At 38.8% G+C, this 17,797-nt stretch overlaps 2 protein-coding genes across 2 annotated transcripts in view; one reads left to right on the top strand and one right to left on the bottom strand.

The window, feature by feature from the left end:
• Positions 1-17,797, top strand: part of LOC127224676 (bile acid-CoA:amino acid N-acyltransferase) — a 1,166,658-nt gene that overhangs the window by 43,408 nt on the left and 1,105,453 nt on the right. The gene's annotated exons all lie outside the window — the stretch shown is intronic.
• Plppr1 (phospholipid phosphatase related 1) overlaps positions 11,356-17,797 on the bottom strand; it is a 255,617-nt gene continuing 249,175 nt past the window's right edge. The window contains exons 6-8 of the mRNA XM_051187785.1: positions 16,808-16,984; positions 13,627-13,758; positions 11,356-11,775 (exon numbers count right to left, since the gene is read on the bottom strand). Of these exons, the coding sequence (XP_051043742.1) occupies positions 11,743-11,775; positions 13,627-13,758; positions 16,808-16,984 (342 nt within the window). The 3' untranslated portion in view covers positions 11,356-11,742. The remainder of the gene's footprint in view (positions 11,776-13,626; positions 13,759-16,807; positions 16,985-17,797) is intronic.

Genomic DNA, 17,797 nt, shown 5'->3' with positions numbered 1-17,797 from the left:
CTTTTGAGGTCTGTGGAGAACTGCGTTGAGATTTTTATGGGGATTGCATTGAATCTGTAGATTTATTTTAGTAAGGTTGTCATTTTTTTACTATGTTGATCCTACCTGTCCAAGAGCATGGGAGATCTTTCCATTTTAGGACATCTTCAATTTATTTCTTCAAAGACTTAAAGTTCTCGTCATGCAGGTCTTTCACTTGTTTGGTTAGAGTTACCCCAAGATATTTTATGCTATTTGTAGCTATTGTAATTGGTGATGTTTCTATGATTTCTTTCAAAGCCCATTTATCATTTGTATATAGGAGGGCTACTGATTATTTTGAGTTAATCTTGTATCCTGTCACATTACTGAAGGTGTTTATCTGCTGAAGGAGTTCTCAGGTAGAGGTTTTTGGGTCATATATGTATACTATCATATCATCCACAAATATTGAAAGTTTGACTTCTCTTCCAATTTGTATTCCCTTTATCTACTTTTGTTGTCTTATTGCCCTAGCTAGAACTTTGAGTACCATATTGAATAGATATGGAGAGAGTGGCAGCCTTATTTTATTCCTGTTTTTAGTGGGATCACTTTGATTTTCTCTCCATTTAGTTTGATTGCTGTATGTTGCCATTATTATGTTTAGAAATGTTCCTTATATTCCTGATCTTTCCAAGACCTTTATCATGAAGGGTTTTGGGCTTTGTCGAAGGATTTTTCAGCATCTAATGACATGATCATGAGGTATTTTTCTTTCAGTTCATTATATGGTGGGTTACAATGATAAAATTTCATATGTTGAACAATCCCGGCATCTCTGGGATGAAGCCTACTTGACCATGGTGGATGATGTTTTTTGATTTGTGCTTAGATTTGGTTTGCCAATATTATTGAGTAGTTTTGCATCCATGTTCATGAGAGAGACTGGTCTATAATTCTATTTCTTAGTTGAGTCTTTGTGTGGCTTGGGTATCAGGGTAACTGTAGCCTCATGAAAAGAGTTTGGTAATGTTCCTTCCATTTTTCTTGTGTTGAACAACCTGAGGAGTATTGATTTTAATTCTTCTTTGAAATTCTGGTAGAACTCTATGCTGAAACCATCTGGTCCTGGGCTTTTTCTCTTTTGGTTGGGAGACTTTTGATGATTGCTTCTATTTAATTGGGGGTTCTAGATCTATTTATTTTTTATGGTCTTGATTTAATTTTGGTGTGCAGTACCTATGTAGAAAATTGCCCATTTCTTTGAAAATTTCAAAATTTCTTATTACAAGTTTTCAGAGTATGACTTACTGATTCTATGTACAGGGTTTATCTGTCTCATTGATGTTATCAAAAAACTCTTATTGATTTCAGCCCTCAGTTTCATTATTTCCTGGCATGTACTCCGTACTCCTCTTGTGTGAGTTTGCCTCTTTGTTTTAGAGCGTTCAGGTGTGCTATTAAGTTGCTAGTGTGAGACTTATTCATTTTTTTTATGTAGGCACTGAGTGCTATGAACTTTCTTCTTAGTTCTGCTTTTTAAAGTGTCCCATAAGTATGGGTGTGTTTTGCTTTCATTTTTGTTTAATTCTAGGAAGTCTTTCTTTAACTTCTTTCTTTATTTCTTCCTTGACCCAGTGATGATTCAGTTGAGCATTGTTCAATTTCCACAAGTTTGTGTGTTTTCTTCAATTAGTGTTGTTGTTCCATTCTAACTTTAAGCCATTGTGATCTGGTAAGATACAGGTGGTTATCCCCCCTTGTATCTGTTGAGATTTGCTTTGTTACCAAGTATGTGATCAATTTTAGAAAAAGATTCCATGAGTTACTGAGGAGAAGGTATATTCTTTTGTGTTTGGATGGAATGTTCTATAGATGTCTGTTAAGTCCATTTCTCTGCTAAGTTTCTGTCTGGCACACCTGTCCAGTGATGAGAATGGGGTGTTGAAATCTCTATTAGTGTGGGTTTAATGTGTAGTTTAGCAGTTTTTAAAAACCAATGTAGGTGTCCTTGTATTTGGGGCATAGATGTTTAGAATTGAGACTTCATCTTGATGAATTGTCCCTGTGATCAATATGAAATGTTCTCTCCATGTCTTTTGATTAATTTTAGTTTGAAGTCTATTTTGTTAGATATTAGAATAGCTATACCAGCTTGTTTCTTAGGTTCATTTGACTGGAAAATTTTTTCTCAACTCTTTAGTCTGAGGTAATGACTGTCTTTGAGGTTGAAGTGTGTTTCTTGTATGCAGCAGAAGTATGAGTCCTGTTTTTGTACCATTCTGTTTGCCTATGTCTTTTTATAGGTGAATTGAGTCCATTCATATTAAGAAATATTAATGACTAGTGATTGTTAATTCCCGTTGTATTTGATTTTATTGGTGGTGGTGGTACTTTTTGTGTGTTTTTCTTTTTTGGGATTTGCTGGTATGAGGATATCTGTTGCCTGTGCTATCCTGGGTGCAACTAACTTCCTTGGGTTGGAGTTTTTCTTCTAGTACTTTATGTGGAGCTGGATTGTGAATAGATATTGTTTAAATCTCGTTTTCTCATGGAATTTTTTTTCCATCTATGGTTATTGAAAGATTTGCTGGGGAAAGTAGTCTGGGATGGCATCTATGGTCTCTTAGTGTTTGCAGAACATCTATTCAGGACCTTTTGGCTTTCACAGTTTCCATTGGGAAGTCAGGTGTAATTCTGATAGGTTTGCCTTTATATGTTACTTGGCCTTTTTCCTTTGTATCTTTTACTATTCTTTCTTTATTCTGTATGTTTAGTGTTTTGATTATTATATGGTGAGGGGACATTTTTTTTTTGTCTAGTCTATTTGGTGATCTATAACTTTCTTGTACCTTTATAGGTATATTCTTCTTTAGGTTGGGAAAGTTTTCTCCTATGATTTTGTTGAATACATTTTCTGTGCCTTTGAGCTGGAATTCTTCTCCTCCTTCTAACCCTATTATTCTTAGGTTTTGTCTGCTCATGGCATCCCAGATTTCCTGGATCTTACGGATTTGTTGGATTTAACATTTTCTTTGACCAATGAATCTTTTTTCCTTTATCATATCTTCAATGCCTGAGATTCCCTCTTCCATCTCTTGCATTCTGTTTGTTATGCTTGCATCTGAAGTTCCTGCATATTTACCTAGATTTTTATTTCCATAATTCCCTTAGTTTGTGTTTTCTTTATTGCCTCTACTTTAGTTTTAAAGTCTTGGACTGTTTCCTTCACTTGTTTAATTGTTTTTCTTGGCTTTTTAAAAGGGATTTATTGATTTCTCCCAATTTTTTGTTTGTCTTATTCTCCATTTCTTTAAAGGAATTTTTTATTTCCTTGTTAAGGGCCTCTATCAACTTCATCAAGTTAAAATGGAGCCTGTGGCTCCAGGGGTCACCTTTTCTCTAACTGGTGCAGGTGGGGGTCTGTGGCTCCAGTGGTCAATCTTCCTCCAGGTGTTGGTGGGGCATGTGACTCCCTTTGTCACTGATGTGGTGGTGGAAGGGATGGTTGGGTGGTGGGTAGAGAGGATGCTGCTGCCTGGTCACCAGGGCTTTACTGAATCCTCAGACCAAAGGGATGATCCTGTCCCTGTGAATCCTCAGATTGAATGCCAAAGTTGCCTTTTCTTTACAGTCATTGCCACCCCACTTCAAGTCATGACATTTTGCTCAAGACAGTAGCATCCTGCAGCTGGAGAGATGGCTCAGCATTGAAGATCATGGGTTGCTCTTGCAGAGGGTCAAGTTTGGTTCCTAGCACATATGCCAGTGTCTCAAAACAATACAAATCTACAATTACCTGCATGTACTCCCACCCTATCGTGGGTTAATAAGGATTGAGAAAAACAGATAGGCTGAATAGATGTTTATTCAGGGAGAAATAACTTACAACAGAGACAGATGAACACCAGAAGGTCCCTGCTCCCAAGGATGCCCCCGGATGCTCTCTGTCCCCACCCAGCAACCAAGAGAGCACTCCGGGACCCCTTCCCCAGACCTAGTTCCCCGGTCACATCCACCCCTGTCTCTACCCCCAATAGGCATGGTCAGTGCAACAGGCACCACCAGAATGAATATCTCACTACACTACCCCCTACATACAGAAATACACATAATTTAAAAATGAATTCCAGAAAGAAAGCAATGTCTCACTTGGTCATTAGATCTCTATTTTTGACTCATTTCAGCCATTCTATATACCAATGTAAAAGAATCCATTACAAACACAAGCCTGAAAAAAGTTTCAAAAACACAAGCCTGATGGTGACCTTTCAAAGTGTGTAACAATAAGATGGCTTACACAGTCTCCAACAAGCTCTCTGTCATAACAAATGTCTTTTACACTAACGTAGCAAATTCTAACCTTTTGTTAGTTCTTCATGTGTTTAAAGTTGCTTCATGCCTCAGGTCCTCTATGCATGCTCTTCATTTGTGCACTTTTTAAAAAATTATAATTTTTTTATTTTACATATTGATCCCAGTTCCCTTTCCTTCCCTCCTTCCCATGCTCCCTCCTTGAACCTCCTTCCCAACTCATTCCCTACCCACTCCACAGGGAGGGTGATGCCTTCCAGGAGGGATCATCAAAATCTGTCAAGTTATTTGGAATAGGGTCTAGGCCCTCCCTCCTGTCTCTAGGTTAAGGGAGTATCCCTCCATGGGGAATGTGCTCCCAAAGTCCTTTTGTGCACCAGGGATATATCCTGGTTCCACTGTCAGAGGACTTAGACCGCCTAGGACTTCTAACTGAGACCCATGTTCAGGGGGTCTGAGTCAGTCTAATGCTGGATTCCCAGCGCTCAGTCTGGGGTCCATGAGCTCCCCCTTGTTCAGGTCAGCTGTCTCTGGGTTTCTGTAGCCTGGTCTTGACTCCTTTTCCTATCGCTCCTCCCTCTCTGCACTGGATTCCAGAAGTTTGGCTCAGTGTTTAGCTGTGGGTGTCTTCTTCTGTTTCCATCAGCTACCAGCTGAGGGTTCTGTGATGGCGTGTAAATTAGTTATCAATGTCATTATCAGGGAAGGGCATTTAAGGTAGCCTCTCCACTATTGCTCAGATTGATAGTTGGGGTCATCCTTGTAGGTCTTTGAACATTTCTCTAGTGTCAGTTTTCTCTTCAAACCTATAACAGCTCCCTCAATTATAGTATTTCTTTCTTTCTTTCTTTCTTTTTTTTTTTTTTTTTTTTTTTTTTGCTCTAGTCTATTCGTCCCCTGGTTCCACATGTTCTCCTCTCCTTCCCTTCTCTTTCTCCTAACTCCCTCTCCACTCACTGCCCCCCTCCCACTCCCAATATGCTCAGGAGATCTTGTTCCTTTCCCCTTCTATGAGAGACCTTGTATGAATCTCTTAGGTTCCTCCTTGTATCCTATTTTTCTTTGGTGTGAATTATAGGATGGTGATCATTTGCTCTATGTCTAAAATCTATATATGAGTGAGTACATGCCACATCCCCCCCTTTTTTTTTTTTTGTGACCGGGTTACCTCACTCAGGATGGTATCTTCAAGTACCATCCATTTGCCTGTGAATTTCAAGATTTCATTGTTTTTTTTCCCCACTGAGTAGTATTCCATTGTGTAAATGTACTACATCTTCTTTATCCATTCTTCAGTTGAGGGGCATCTAGGTTGCTTCCAGGTTCTTGCTATTACAAATAATGCTGCTATGAACATACTTGAGCACATGTCTTTGTTGCATGGATGTGGATCATTTGGGTATATGCCTAAGAGTGGAATTGCCGGGTGCTGTGGTAGACTGATTCCTATTTTCCTGAGGAACCACCATACTGGTCTCCAAAATGGCTGTAAAGTTTGCATTACCACCAGCAGTGGAGGAAATGTTCCCCTTTCTCCACATCCTCTCCAGCATAAGCTGTCATTGGTGTTTCTGATTTTAGCCATCCTGACAGGAGTAAGATGGTATCTCAGAGTTGTTTTGATTTGCATTTCCCTGGTGGCTAAGGATGTTGAGCACTTTCTTAAGTGACTTTCAGCCATTTTGGATTCCTCTATTGAGAATTCTCTATCCAGTCCTGTACCCCACTTTTTAATAGGGTTATTTGGTGTTTTGGTGACTATTTTCTGGAGTTCTTTGTAATTTTAGAGATCAGCCCTCTGTCATATGTGAGGTTAGTGACATTTATACACGTTTTAACTCATGTGTTTCTCTGTCGATATATTCATATGAGTGCATGTCCCTTTAGAGTAGGGAGGCATCATATCCCTCTGGAACTGGAGTTATAAGTGGTTGTGAGCCATCTCCCCAACCCCTTAATATTTTTTTCTATATGCTTTCTATCTTACCATCCCTAATTTAAGTAGACAACACACACACACACACACACACACACACCTCACTGCTTTGTATCAGCCTTTTCTACTTTTCCATTCATGCCATATTTTCTTCTTCTGAATTAAGTATCCCTTGAAATCACTTTATATTAAAGGCTCTGGGTTGTTGGAGAAAAATTAGAGGGACACGGGTGACAAATTCTTGTTCCCAGAAGATCTTGGAAAAAAAAGTGGCAAGAAGGCACATGGGTGGGTATCCAAACTGGACCAACAGAGAAAAGAGGAGAACCAAGGGGCCATATAAATGTTCAAGTCTACATCTTTTTTTATTGGACTCCCAGTTGTAGGGCCTCTTCGATCCTGAAGGAACAAAGTAGTTGCTTCTGCATTTCTCATAAATCTTGGTCTTCTATTTCTTGAAGTTCAGTTCTTTGTCCAAGGAAACAAGCTGGAAATGCCCTAGACCATCCCCAGCACCCTTTTTACATGTGTGATGGGGAATGTCCTTCTGTATACATGTTTCTTTTATTGGTTGATGAATAAAACACTGTTTGGCTAATAGCCAGTAGAGGCAGGAAGATAGGTGGGACTAGGAGATGAGGAGAATTCTGGGAAAGATAATCAGAGAGACACTAGAAAGGATGCCATGGAGGGACCAGGAGGATAGGAAAAGCCAGTCATTCTTTGGTAAGATACCGCCACATGGGAATATGTAGATGAATAGAAATGGGTTAATAATGAAGACAGAGCTAACCAGTAAGAATCCCTAGCCATTCAGTGAACAGTTTTATAATTAATATAGCATCCATGTGTTTATTTGTGACTGAAGGTCCATAGGATCTGGCAGGACAGAAACGACCAGCAACACACTTGTCTTCCTTTTTCTCTTGTTGACACAGTCCCATGAAAGAAAACAGCTGCTCTACTTATTTTGTTGTATATCCCTAGTCATTAGCACAATTCTGAGTACATAATAGATGTTCACTAAATATATCTGAAGGTACAGATCAAAGTTGGAACAGCCTGGGTCAAGAAGTAGGATGTCAGTAAATGTTTTGTATTCATTATAGAATAGACATGGAGTATAAGGAGGGACAGTATGTGTGGCAGAATAGTTTTGTGCACATATTGAAGTCACTAGGGCAATAATAATATTGTCAGCATGGTGACTATTGAGCTGGCCCAGATCTTTGGCCCGAGATGGAGCCACCAATTTATCAAGATGGGGGACCCAGACCCTTCAGGAAAACAGAGACTGATTGTTCTACTGCTCTCATAAGTCTGCTGACCCCTGGTTTCAGCAGAAAAGCTTGACCACAGCCTCCTGATATGCTAATGGCCAGAGTGGCCCACCCACCCATAAAATGTTTCTCACTGCAGTCCCCTTTGACTGTTAAACTTACCTTTTCCTCCTCAAGTCTCTCCCACTGACTAAAAGCATCCTATAAAAACTCAAGACTCCTTTTGGCAGAGCTGATTTCCTTTGTCTTGGGGACACCCTGGCAGTGTCCTAGAGATCTTGAGTAAAGCTTTGCTTTTTGATTCTCATGGTCTAATTCTCTAACAAATCCATTCACTGACCAGATCACAGGAAGTACACTGAGAACCTCCTTTATCTTTTAAGGAACTCCACTCAAGTGAAACCAGATGACTGGCTTTGCCACAAGAAAGTATTTTAGGGTGAGCCAATATGAAGCAGAGCTGAGGGGTATTATAAACCTTTAAAAATATATTGTGTGTGTGTGTGTGTGTGTGTGTGTGTGTGTGTGTGTGTGTGTGTTTACAAGAAGATAGATATGTATGGAGGTATCCCCTTGGCAATCAGTTCTCTCCTTTTCCCATGTGAGTTCCCAGAACTGAACTCAGATCATCTGGATTTACAGCAAGCCTCCTTGTCTACTGTTCCATCTCATCAGCTTTTTGAAGACATTTTAAACCAATTTTAGAACAGGTTAATAGAAAGAGAGGCACCTTGTAAGAAAGTAAGACATATTTAAGATTATGGGTGTGGACTTCCCAAAGAGAGTTGCATTGTCTGTACAGTAGCTGTATATGCTTAGCATTGGTGGCTTTTGAAGTTACTTCTCAAGGGCCTATTAAGAACTTTTTTTCCATAAGTGAGCTCATGGGGTTTTTTCCCATATATGCTGAGTGGTATTTCAGATGGTGAGATAAAGCCCAAGGTTTCTAGGGCTGGGGGACAAGTTAGGATGCATTGATTGTAAATAAATATTTAGTTTTATCTTCTAGATTCTCAGGAAATATCATGCAAAGGAGTAAGGCCAACTTTAGTAATATAACTTTAATGTTTTTTTTAAATCTTTTGAACATCCTTACTATTGAAGCATTAGTGGCACCCAGTCCTTTAAATATACTTGGAGAACTGGGTATATTATATGTCTGCCTTTAAGATATCACTTGTTGCAGTTGGTAGTTATTGGGAACGAAGTCAATTCATTCCAATAGCACCCCCTTTCTTTCAAGTCCAGATTATGGGGAATTTGTGTTCTCTAAATACTGGAGCTACCACCAAGCTACCACCACAGCCTAATGAAAAGATTAGAGCTTACCAATGGGACATTCACACATGATAACTGCTTAGAGCAGATTCTTGGCCATTATTTATTGTGTATCTAACAACATCACTAAAGCACTATTAAGGTCCTCTATTTTGAAATGAGCCACAGTCTCTTTTCAACCAAGTTGGGGAGAAGTCTGGCATCTATTTGTTGGGTAAACTTTAACAAAATGTTCTCTGTGACAAGTCTTGTAATGGGCATGCCATCCAAGTGTGAATGTCTATAAGGTTAAGAACTTCATTGTTGTACATCAAAACACTTTTTTATTAGTCTTGTTTTCAGTCCTCTTTTACAGTGAACCCAACTTTCTCAGGCATTTTTGACATCCATAAAATGATGAAGAAAAATTCATCACAGAGTCCATGTTTCTCTTAGCCTATAGTCACTACATGTCCTGTATTGACAGAGAACTTTGTCCTTGGCAGTAGACACATGTAAAGAAGTCCAAACCTGAGAACTGAATCTCACATTCTATGTGGAGGATAACAATTATTGTGAAGCAGCTAAAGTAGCTGAAGTGTAAGTAGAGACACTACTAAAGTCTTGGAATCATGCAAAAGGGTTAGACTAAATCAGGAGCCCTGCACTGTGAAACCAAAGTCTGTAGACACAGATTTTGAAATAACAGGTAATCTTCCCAGAATCAAACCGAAAAGAAGCATGCAAACATAGTGTTAGCCACTGTGTTGAACTGATTTTTTCCCCCAAAAAAATACAGTTGGGTGAACAAACAGGCCAATAGCCTTTTAGTGTGACATGAAATGGATAATACATAATCAATTTTGTCTGCCACCATTTTTTTGGTTTGTTTTTTCAAGACAGGGTTTCTCTGTGTAGCTTTGGAACCTGTCCTGGAACTTGCTCTGTAGACCATGCTGGTCTGGAACACACAGAGATTTGCCTGCCTCTGTGTCCCCAGTGCTGGGATTAAAGGTGTGCACCACCATTGCTTGGCTTATAGAACACTTTATTTCTTTTCTTAATAAACCCTGTGTGTTTAGGTAAATAAGAGGAGTCATTCTGATACTGGATGACATTACCTTTGGTGTATAGGAGAGGAGAGAGCTCAGAGTTTGTCCAGATTTCCATTCCTCTGCAGCATTCATGAGCCATCTGAGTAGACATATCACACAAAAAAGGGCTTAACTTGGTTCAGAGGCACCGTCATGTAACAGGAAGAATAGAAATAAGAACTAGACAAAGCTGAGCCACAATTTTGGGACTGATATATATCATCACAGTGTTTTAGCTTTATATATCTTCTCTGGGTTCCTTGCATGGAAAACAACAGATTGCATTATACATATAGGCCATATGGGGGCAGGTAGTTTAACATTAGGGATGAATAGAGATTAACTACTTGCTCTTTTCTCCAACTTTAGTCAGGCACTTCTTAGAAGATGTATCTGAATGTATGTAAGAGAATTTAGGTAAACAGTAGAGGGGACAGGGCCAAGGAAAGTTTTAGCAGAGGTGACTTTTGTTTTTAAAAGAAGATTAAGTGTTTATTGAAAACTCAGAAGTTCCAGAGCAAGCTGAAGACTAAGGTATCACATTAGGAATTCAGAAAGTACATTTGAGTATCTTAATAAATTAAGGAATCCTTTCATTTTATCTAAACATGTACACATGCACACACAGGGGTATCCATTCTCATTCACTCTCTGTCCCTACTTCCCTTTTTTCTATCTCTGAATGACCTTCCAGTCATGCTCCTAGTTCAATGCATTTAGCCTCAGCTCACATGAATTAAAAACACAAACACTTTTGGGCCACTCTGTGGTTCTTCACATACAACCAAGTGAAATGTCAAACAGAGGACATGAGTCAGAATATATTTTGTGATAACTTTTCTTTCTTCCATTTAGAAAAAAAATAAACAAACTAATAAGCGCTGACATGGATGTGTCAAGAAAACATCTTGATAGATACAGAAAGGGAACTCCTTCTCTCAAAGGAGGAACACATTATCACCATGCTAGAAAACAGGATGCGTTTAAAATCCAAGAACAGTTAGAAGCCCCCAAGTGAAGCTGTTAGTCTGGGCTCTATATTGTAGGTGCTCTGATATCCTTCTGTAAAATAATACTGTGCAAACTGTAAAATATTCTTTTTCATAAAAAGTTCATACAATATGAATACAAAACTGTTTAGTTGGCAGGAAAGGCTGGTCTTTTGGATGGAAGGCTACAGTATCACCTGCCTGCCTAAGGGCAGAATTCCAGATCCACCTTGAGTTCCTTAGGTGGGCAAGGCCATTATTTAAGAAAGAGTCATATAACCCCACCCCCACAATATTGACTTCTGTGTCAATATTTAGGAAACTAGAAATCACTAGTACACCACTGTCACTTTTACTTGGAATGCAATAAATTATTAATAGAACAGAACATGATGTTCCTTCCAAATATTTTCCCCAAGATTGATTGTGAAATTTATAATTAACCACCATGTTCCTTTCTGTAACTAAAAAGTTTAAATCTCATTGAAATTCAAAGCTTTTGGAGGAGGCAGCAACCGTGGTAATAAAGGTTTAAAGTGGATCATTGACTTTATTTGTGTCTATAAAACTGAGAAAAGATTTGTGTACAAATATCACAAAACAACATCAACCATTTAATAAATGTGATTCTTCAATGCACACTTAAACAAGAGGAAAATTTTGTTGGTTTTAAAATTCTTGCATAAATATATTAAAACTGACAAAAAAAAAAAAAAGGTCAGGGCAAGCTACACCACCTTTTTAATACAAAAAATTTACAAAACATTAGCCTCTAACCTCTAACTAGATAAATGTAATACTTGTCTTCACAGTTTGACTTGAGTCACTGTGTGTTTTGAAGCATTGAATTGGAAGGTTGTTGAAAAAAAAAAAAAAAAGAAACCAGTTACAGCTGCATCTCTTCATTCCTCTCAGGTGACTTCAGTCATGGAGGCAGAGTGATTCTGTAGAGGAAGCAACAGATAGACACTCAGGGCTGGGCTGACTGACTTCCACACACTCTTATCATTCCTGAAATGTCTTTAAGGCTAAAGCTCACCAGTCTTTTTATTTTTTTTATTTTTAATATTTTAAACTTTTTATACAATGCATTTTGATCATATTTTCCCTTCTCCCCAATTCCTCCCAGATCCTCCCCCCCACCTACCCAATTTCGTGTTGTTTGTCAAACAAATAATGGCAGCCCCCTAAACAAAAAACACCAATTACTGCCCCTTAATGTATTCTTCCAAGACCCCTCAACTTCTGTTACTTCTTTCCTTCATTATTTCCAACCAAAGTAAAATCATTTCTTCATGTAAACACTTTTTTACTGTTTTAATGTAATTATTTAAAGAATTCAAAGTGACAGTTATATTTCATACCTTTGAAATGTTTCAAATACTGAATACCAACTGAACTTGCCAATAGGACCTATTCTTTTGAGTTATGAGTTAAAATTAATATTTTCCAGTGGATAGAGGGGTTTTCATTTGACTTTAGTTAACCTATAGGTAATGCAATCTACACGATGAAGAGCCATTAAAATATACTTTTCCATATTTTTAATTAAATTTTATTTATATGTATGTATCTGTGTGTACAGATGTGTGACCACTCACATGGGGAAGTCAGAGTACAGGTTGTAGGAGATAGTTTTCTGCTTCCACAATGTGAATCTCAGGAACTCAGTTCACCAGGTTTGGGGCAAGTACCTTTGCCTCCTAAGTCATCTCACTGACCCTAAAATTTCTTAAGACATGTTTCCTGATCTTGTACATGATCATTGTATATGTTTGTATAAAAATATTTTATGTGATTTGGAGAAAATTTTATGTATAATATAAATAAATGTTATTGGACATCTGTTTCCTTATTGTATTCTGTTGCTTGCTTGTTCCTGAAATGTGGTATACTACTTCAGATGTATGTATTTTTTCCTTGTAATTCTGTCACATTTCATTTACTAAACTTGCTAATGTGGTTTCCAAAGTTTTGTCCTTTGCTTAAACTTAAAATTCTAAGCTACAGGCCCACGAGATTGGTAAATACTTAAGGAAATTGTGGTTTTCATCTCATTATTAGAGGGTGCTTGGATCTTTGTGTTAGGCCACTAGAGACATAGTCTTGGGAGATCAGTTGTACATTTTAAAAAAGATTTATTTTATGTATGTACGTGTGTGTGTGTGTGTGTGTGTGTGTGTGTGTGTGTGTGTGTATCAGGAGGTCAGAAGAGGGCATGGGGTTGTTTGGAGCTGCAGATTTGAGGGTAACGGAGCAAGTAGACAGCTACTGCACTATATTTCCAGCTCATAATCCTATAACCAGCCCAGGGTTCCAGGAGCAGCACTCTGGTCCTCTGTAAGAATGTATACTACATTGCTTCCATGTCAGTATTCCCTCACCAGTCCAGTTTAACAGCTGTTTACTCAGTGTTTCCGTTGTTGTGGGCATTGCAAGTGAAGTGGAGATAAATGCATATATGAATTTCTGTGCAATTTCCATGCAAACAGTATGCCATACTACATTAGGAACTTGTGAACCTTGAGCTTTCATATCCCCTGGAAGTTTGGATACTCTCCTCCTCCAACCCATCCCATCCCAAAGGAAAATGGAATTGCACAAGAAACAATTCAGTTGTTAGTCAAACTGGATTCTCATATGAATATTTCAAGTTTCATGAATGTTGACTTTACATTAGAGGCCAAAGTACACTAAATCTGCTTGGGTTCAATCTGCACAACAGTAAGCACTTTCTCAGGATTAAACAACCTGCCAAGATCATGGGTTTGCTTGCTAACGTTTCTTTACTATACCTGTGCACTGAGGGTTTCCAGAGGGCTTTCTATCCTTGGGAAAGCCATCAAGGGAACTCCACGGGGATCCTCGGGTTTGGGTTTGGAAGGAGATCCTTGCGTTCCTTTAAAGTTATGAACCACACACATTCCCTGCAGGATGGGGAGGAACAGAAATTGGGCTCAGACACCAGTAGGAAGTTATGAACCTCCACATATAGGATATGGAGGGAACAGAGAGAGGGGTAAGATTCCAGCAGGCTATGCCTGGTTATTTGAGTGTGGCACATTGCTGTCCTTGAATATCATCATGGAGGTAGTATATTTTCTTGGAATTATGGAGACCAAGAATGAGGGAGGCCTAAAGTGTGTGCTGAGCATACTGTATGTAATGGTAAGGCAAATCCCAGCCAGTTGACCCCACAGAGCTCATCTCTTCAGCTGTCAAATGGGAATGGGTATACTTACCATATAGATTTGTGACAGTATGACAAATGTAAGTCACCTCATAATCAAAGCAAACATGTCCTGAGGGTTGCTGGGTCCTGGAGGTTGTGTCTCATTTTTGTTAATTCCTCAGCCAACAATTCTCAATAGTAAGAAATGAGGTGCTACTAGGTGCTACAGGTAAAGTTTAAATTGCTCAAAATGTCATCACTATACTATTTTGTCTCTTGAGTATCAAACACAGCAAGTACTCAGCTCATATTGGCTGATGTTTAACTTGTGCCTAAAATGATCATAGCCAAATTATGTCATTATTATTTACCTTGACTTAAACAACTGACTAATAATATCTGTCTGTCTGTATGTCTATCTATCCATCTATCTAGAAAACTTTGCTTATAAATGCTTGTCTACTTTATTTATTTCCTATCTGTGTCATAAGTTTTTACCATCTTCTCTGCCTGTGTTGAATTTGTCTTAATCTTTCCATAGTTTCTCTTGCTATTCTGCATCTGTTTATATGTCTAGTGTTAAGTCTGTAATTTTTAAAACCACAAGGAGCATTTAAACAAACATTTTTATCTGTCTCTCCTCTACCTCACACTATAGCTATGACTAAAACTTTGGCTACTTAGGAAATGGTAGAAGGCAAAGGTATCAGAGCCTTATATATTTTGAGGCTCAACTTCCTGAACAACAAAATGAAGAGAAAATACTGCTAGGGGTGCCCTAGGAACTTGGAATGTGAGGTAATTGGACATGCAGTAATTGCTCAACCAACATTTTCCTTCCTCTTCCCCTGTGTTATTCCTCATGGGAAACAGACACCTATAGCAATAACTGTTAAACCACTGGAAGAAATAACAGAAAAAACAGTAACCAAGGGGCAAGCAAGAAACTGCAAACAAGAAAACAAGTCCAATCTTAAAGAAGAATTTGTACATGGCATTCCAGCCATTTCATGGACATCATCTCTCAAAGACTCCATGAAGCTACATGGGTAGTCTACAAGGCCATTTCTTCTTAGCTGGGGATAGTGCACTCTAGTGGTGTTGATGTCAAGACTGTTTGACTTTTCTTCTGAGCCTGTCTTTATTCATGTATCAGTGAGCTGCCTTGGAAAACACTCCATTCTCTTGAAGTCACATGTAATTCTTACTTTCAAAAAAAAAAAAAAAATCTCTCTCAGTGATTCTCTCTAATGAGATAACAGCATCATGGGAGCATTCCAGTGCTTTCTCTGTGACTTTACCCAGAGAATTTGCCCTCCAACCCCTCCTCTTCTTCCATTATAAAAAGAAAGCTGATGGAGGGGATGTTGCATGACAATAGCTTCACAGGTAGTGTTCCATAGAAAAGTGTGAACATTTTCCAAACTAGCCGGTCAATTGAGGTAGACGCTTGGATGGGATTTTTTTGTTTGTTTGTTTGTTTTTTTTTTTTTTGCACTGAGAGCAGAAAGAAAAAAAAAAGAGTTAAGAAAGAGTTAAGTCATAGAATATATGAATATAAAGTGAGTATATGTATGATACCAGTCTTTAAAGGGGCTTGGACTATCAAGGGCAGAGTAAGATGGGTGGCAGGTGCTTGAAGATTTTAGTGACCTCTTCTCTTTGGGTAGGGTCTTGTTATTGACAACAGCTTTATTTTATGCAGGGAAGTTTATATGCCTAGCGACTGTTATAACAAATAACCAAAGAACAAAACTGTACCTCTCTGATATGTCCAGGAAATGTAATATTACAGAGCAATAAAAAGAAACGAGTTACGGTTACATTCTACAACATGAATGTGTCTCCAAATATAAATTATAGTGGGAGTAAAATGTCAGAGAATACATAATGTGACTTCATTTATGTGAAATCCAAAGTAGAAAAACAAATTAAACATCAATAGTTGCCTGAGGTGGAGGGGAAAGAAAAAGCAAGAACGATGTCAAGTTCACCACATTGGACAGTATGTATCATCATATCCCTGCCACACTTCAATGAAACTGGAGTAGAACAAGATAAAAAGCAAGCACAAATTCTTATTTTCCAGTCCTAGTCAGATTAAGGGATTTTCCAGAAGAGTTTGTAGCCTGGTTGCCATCTCTTTGAAGAGCTAAAATGTCATCAGAGCTGTGATGATAAGGAGGCAGCTGCGTTTGCCAAAATTCTTCGGGGGGGGGTCAAATATAGATGACACTTAGTTGAAATAAGATGCCAAGAGGCCTCTAAAAGGTGAATGATTAACTATAGGGTTTCCATAAATCTGAGATGGCATGTACATGCATACTAAGACAGTTCTTGTGTCTAGATCCAGTTTCATTCATTTTTTTTTTTTTTCTTTTTTCTTTTTTTTTTTTTTTTTGCAGTGCTGTAGGGGAGAGCCTGATCCACTAGTGGCCTTGTTTCTCTGTGCATTGCCTAGAAATATGTAGCTCCTGAGTCCTAGACACTGACTGTAAATACTCAAACACTTATATAGAGATACACTATGTTACCAAGCTGAAAGCTCAAAGACAAAATATAGCCCTCTTGGGGATAGTATTCTCTTTGACTCTCAAGAAACATAGCCAGTCATATTTCTCAAAGTTAAGGTGCCCTGGTTCTGTTCCTGCAGAAATAGCATGCATATTATCTGGACAATAGCAGTTCAGAATACAGGGACCCGAGGAACAATGACTCAGACTGGATTCCAGGAAACTCAGTGCACTATGACTGTACACAGAGGATATAAAAGGGATGAAGTGTAGAGAAAGAGGCCAGCCTACCAGGAACAGGGCCACTGCGGTGCCCAGGATGAATCCAGCGATCACATCTGAACAGTGGTTCCGGTACTCAGAGACCCGGTTGAGGCCTGTCAGGAAGGCTGTGCAGAGGGTCCCCAAACACAGTACTGGCTTGGCCAGTCGACTGCTCTTTGTCTTGATTGTGCTTGTGATGTACATCTGTGGTGTGAAAGAGAGAGAGGCCAGTGGGTTTCAGGCAGCCCTTGTGTGGTGGTGTATCCACATGAATGCACTCATGTCCCAGGTCGGGAACAGGGGCTTTGACGAAGGGAACCATGGCAACCACATCTCCTTGGACAACTCCATTAAGCTGGTTAGTCAGTCAGGAAACAGTGCAGCAATGTCAATGAGCATGTGTTCTTAATCACTTTTGCATCGTAATGAGTTTGTGAACAGAAGCTATATTGACGGAAGGAATAACTGAAGAATGACGGCTGGGTTCAGAACACGTGGTTTTTATGTAAAGAACCAGATAAATGTGTGGTGCCATTGAAATGTATATAAAAGTCTTGGGCACCAATTAAACCTTTTATTTGAATGAGTTTGTGGTAGAGGATATCAGGTAGATGAGAGACGTCACATTTTATTTTTTGCTGTCCCACATTTTGGGGCCATGACATGAAATTGTTCACCAACCGACCGATGGACCTAATTTGAATGGCCCAGTCCTTACTACGGGTCACTGCTGTGCTGGAAGTTGATTCTTACCAGGGACAACTGTGGTCTGCTTTATCCATTTGTCTACTTCATAGTGTTTTAGAACACTAAACTTTTCTGTGTACCACAATATAAGAAAGGGTGAAGGCTCTGTACCAAACAAAAGATGTGCTCACTGACACTTGAAATGTGGGCTATTGTTATCAGATGTTATTATAATGTTCTGATCACACCCTGATGGTCTAAAATTAAGAAACATGCTTCCAGCAAATTACATCACTTTGGTAATTGCTATAACCCACCAGCAGAGGACAC

The sequence above is a fragment of the Phodopus roborovskii genome, unplaced genomic scaffold, assembly GCF_943737965.1.
Source record: "Phodopus roborovskii unplaced genomic scaffold, PHOROB, whole genome shotgun sequence".
Classification (NCBI taxonomy): Eukaryota; Metazoa; Chordata; class Mammalia; order Rodentia; family Cricetidae; genus Phodopus; species Phodopus roborovskii.
The sequence above is the reverse complement of the archived record's forward strand: the minus strand, read 5'-3'. Positions and strand labels throughout refer to the sequence as shown.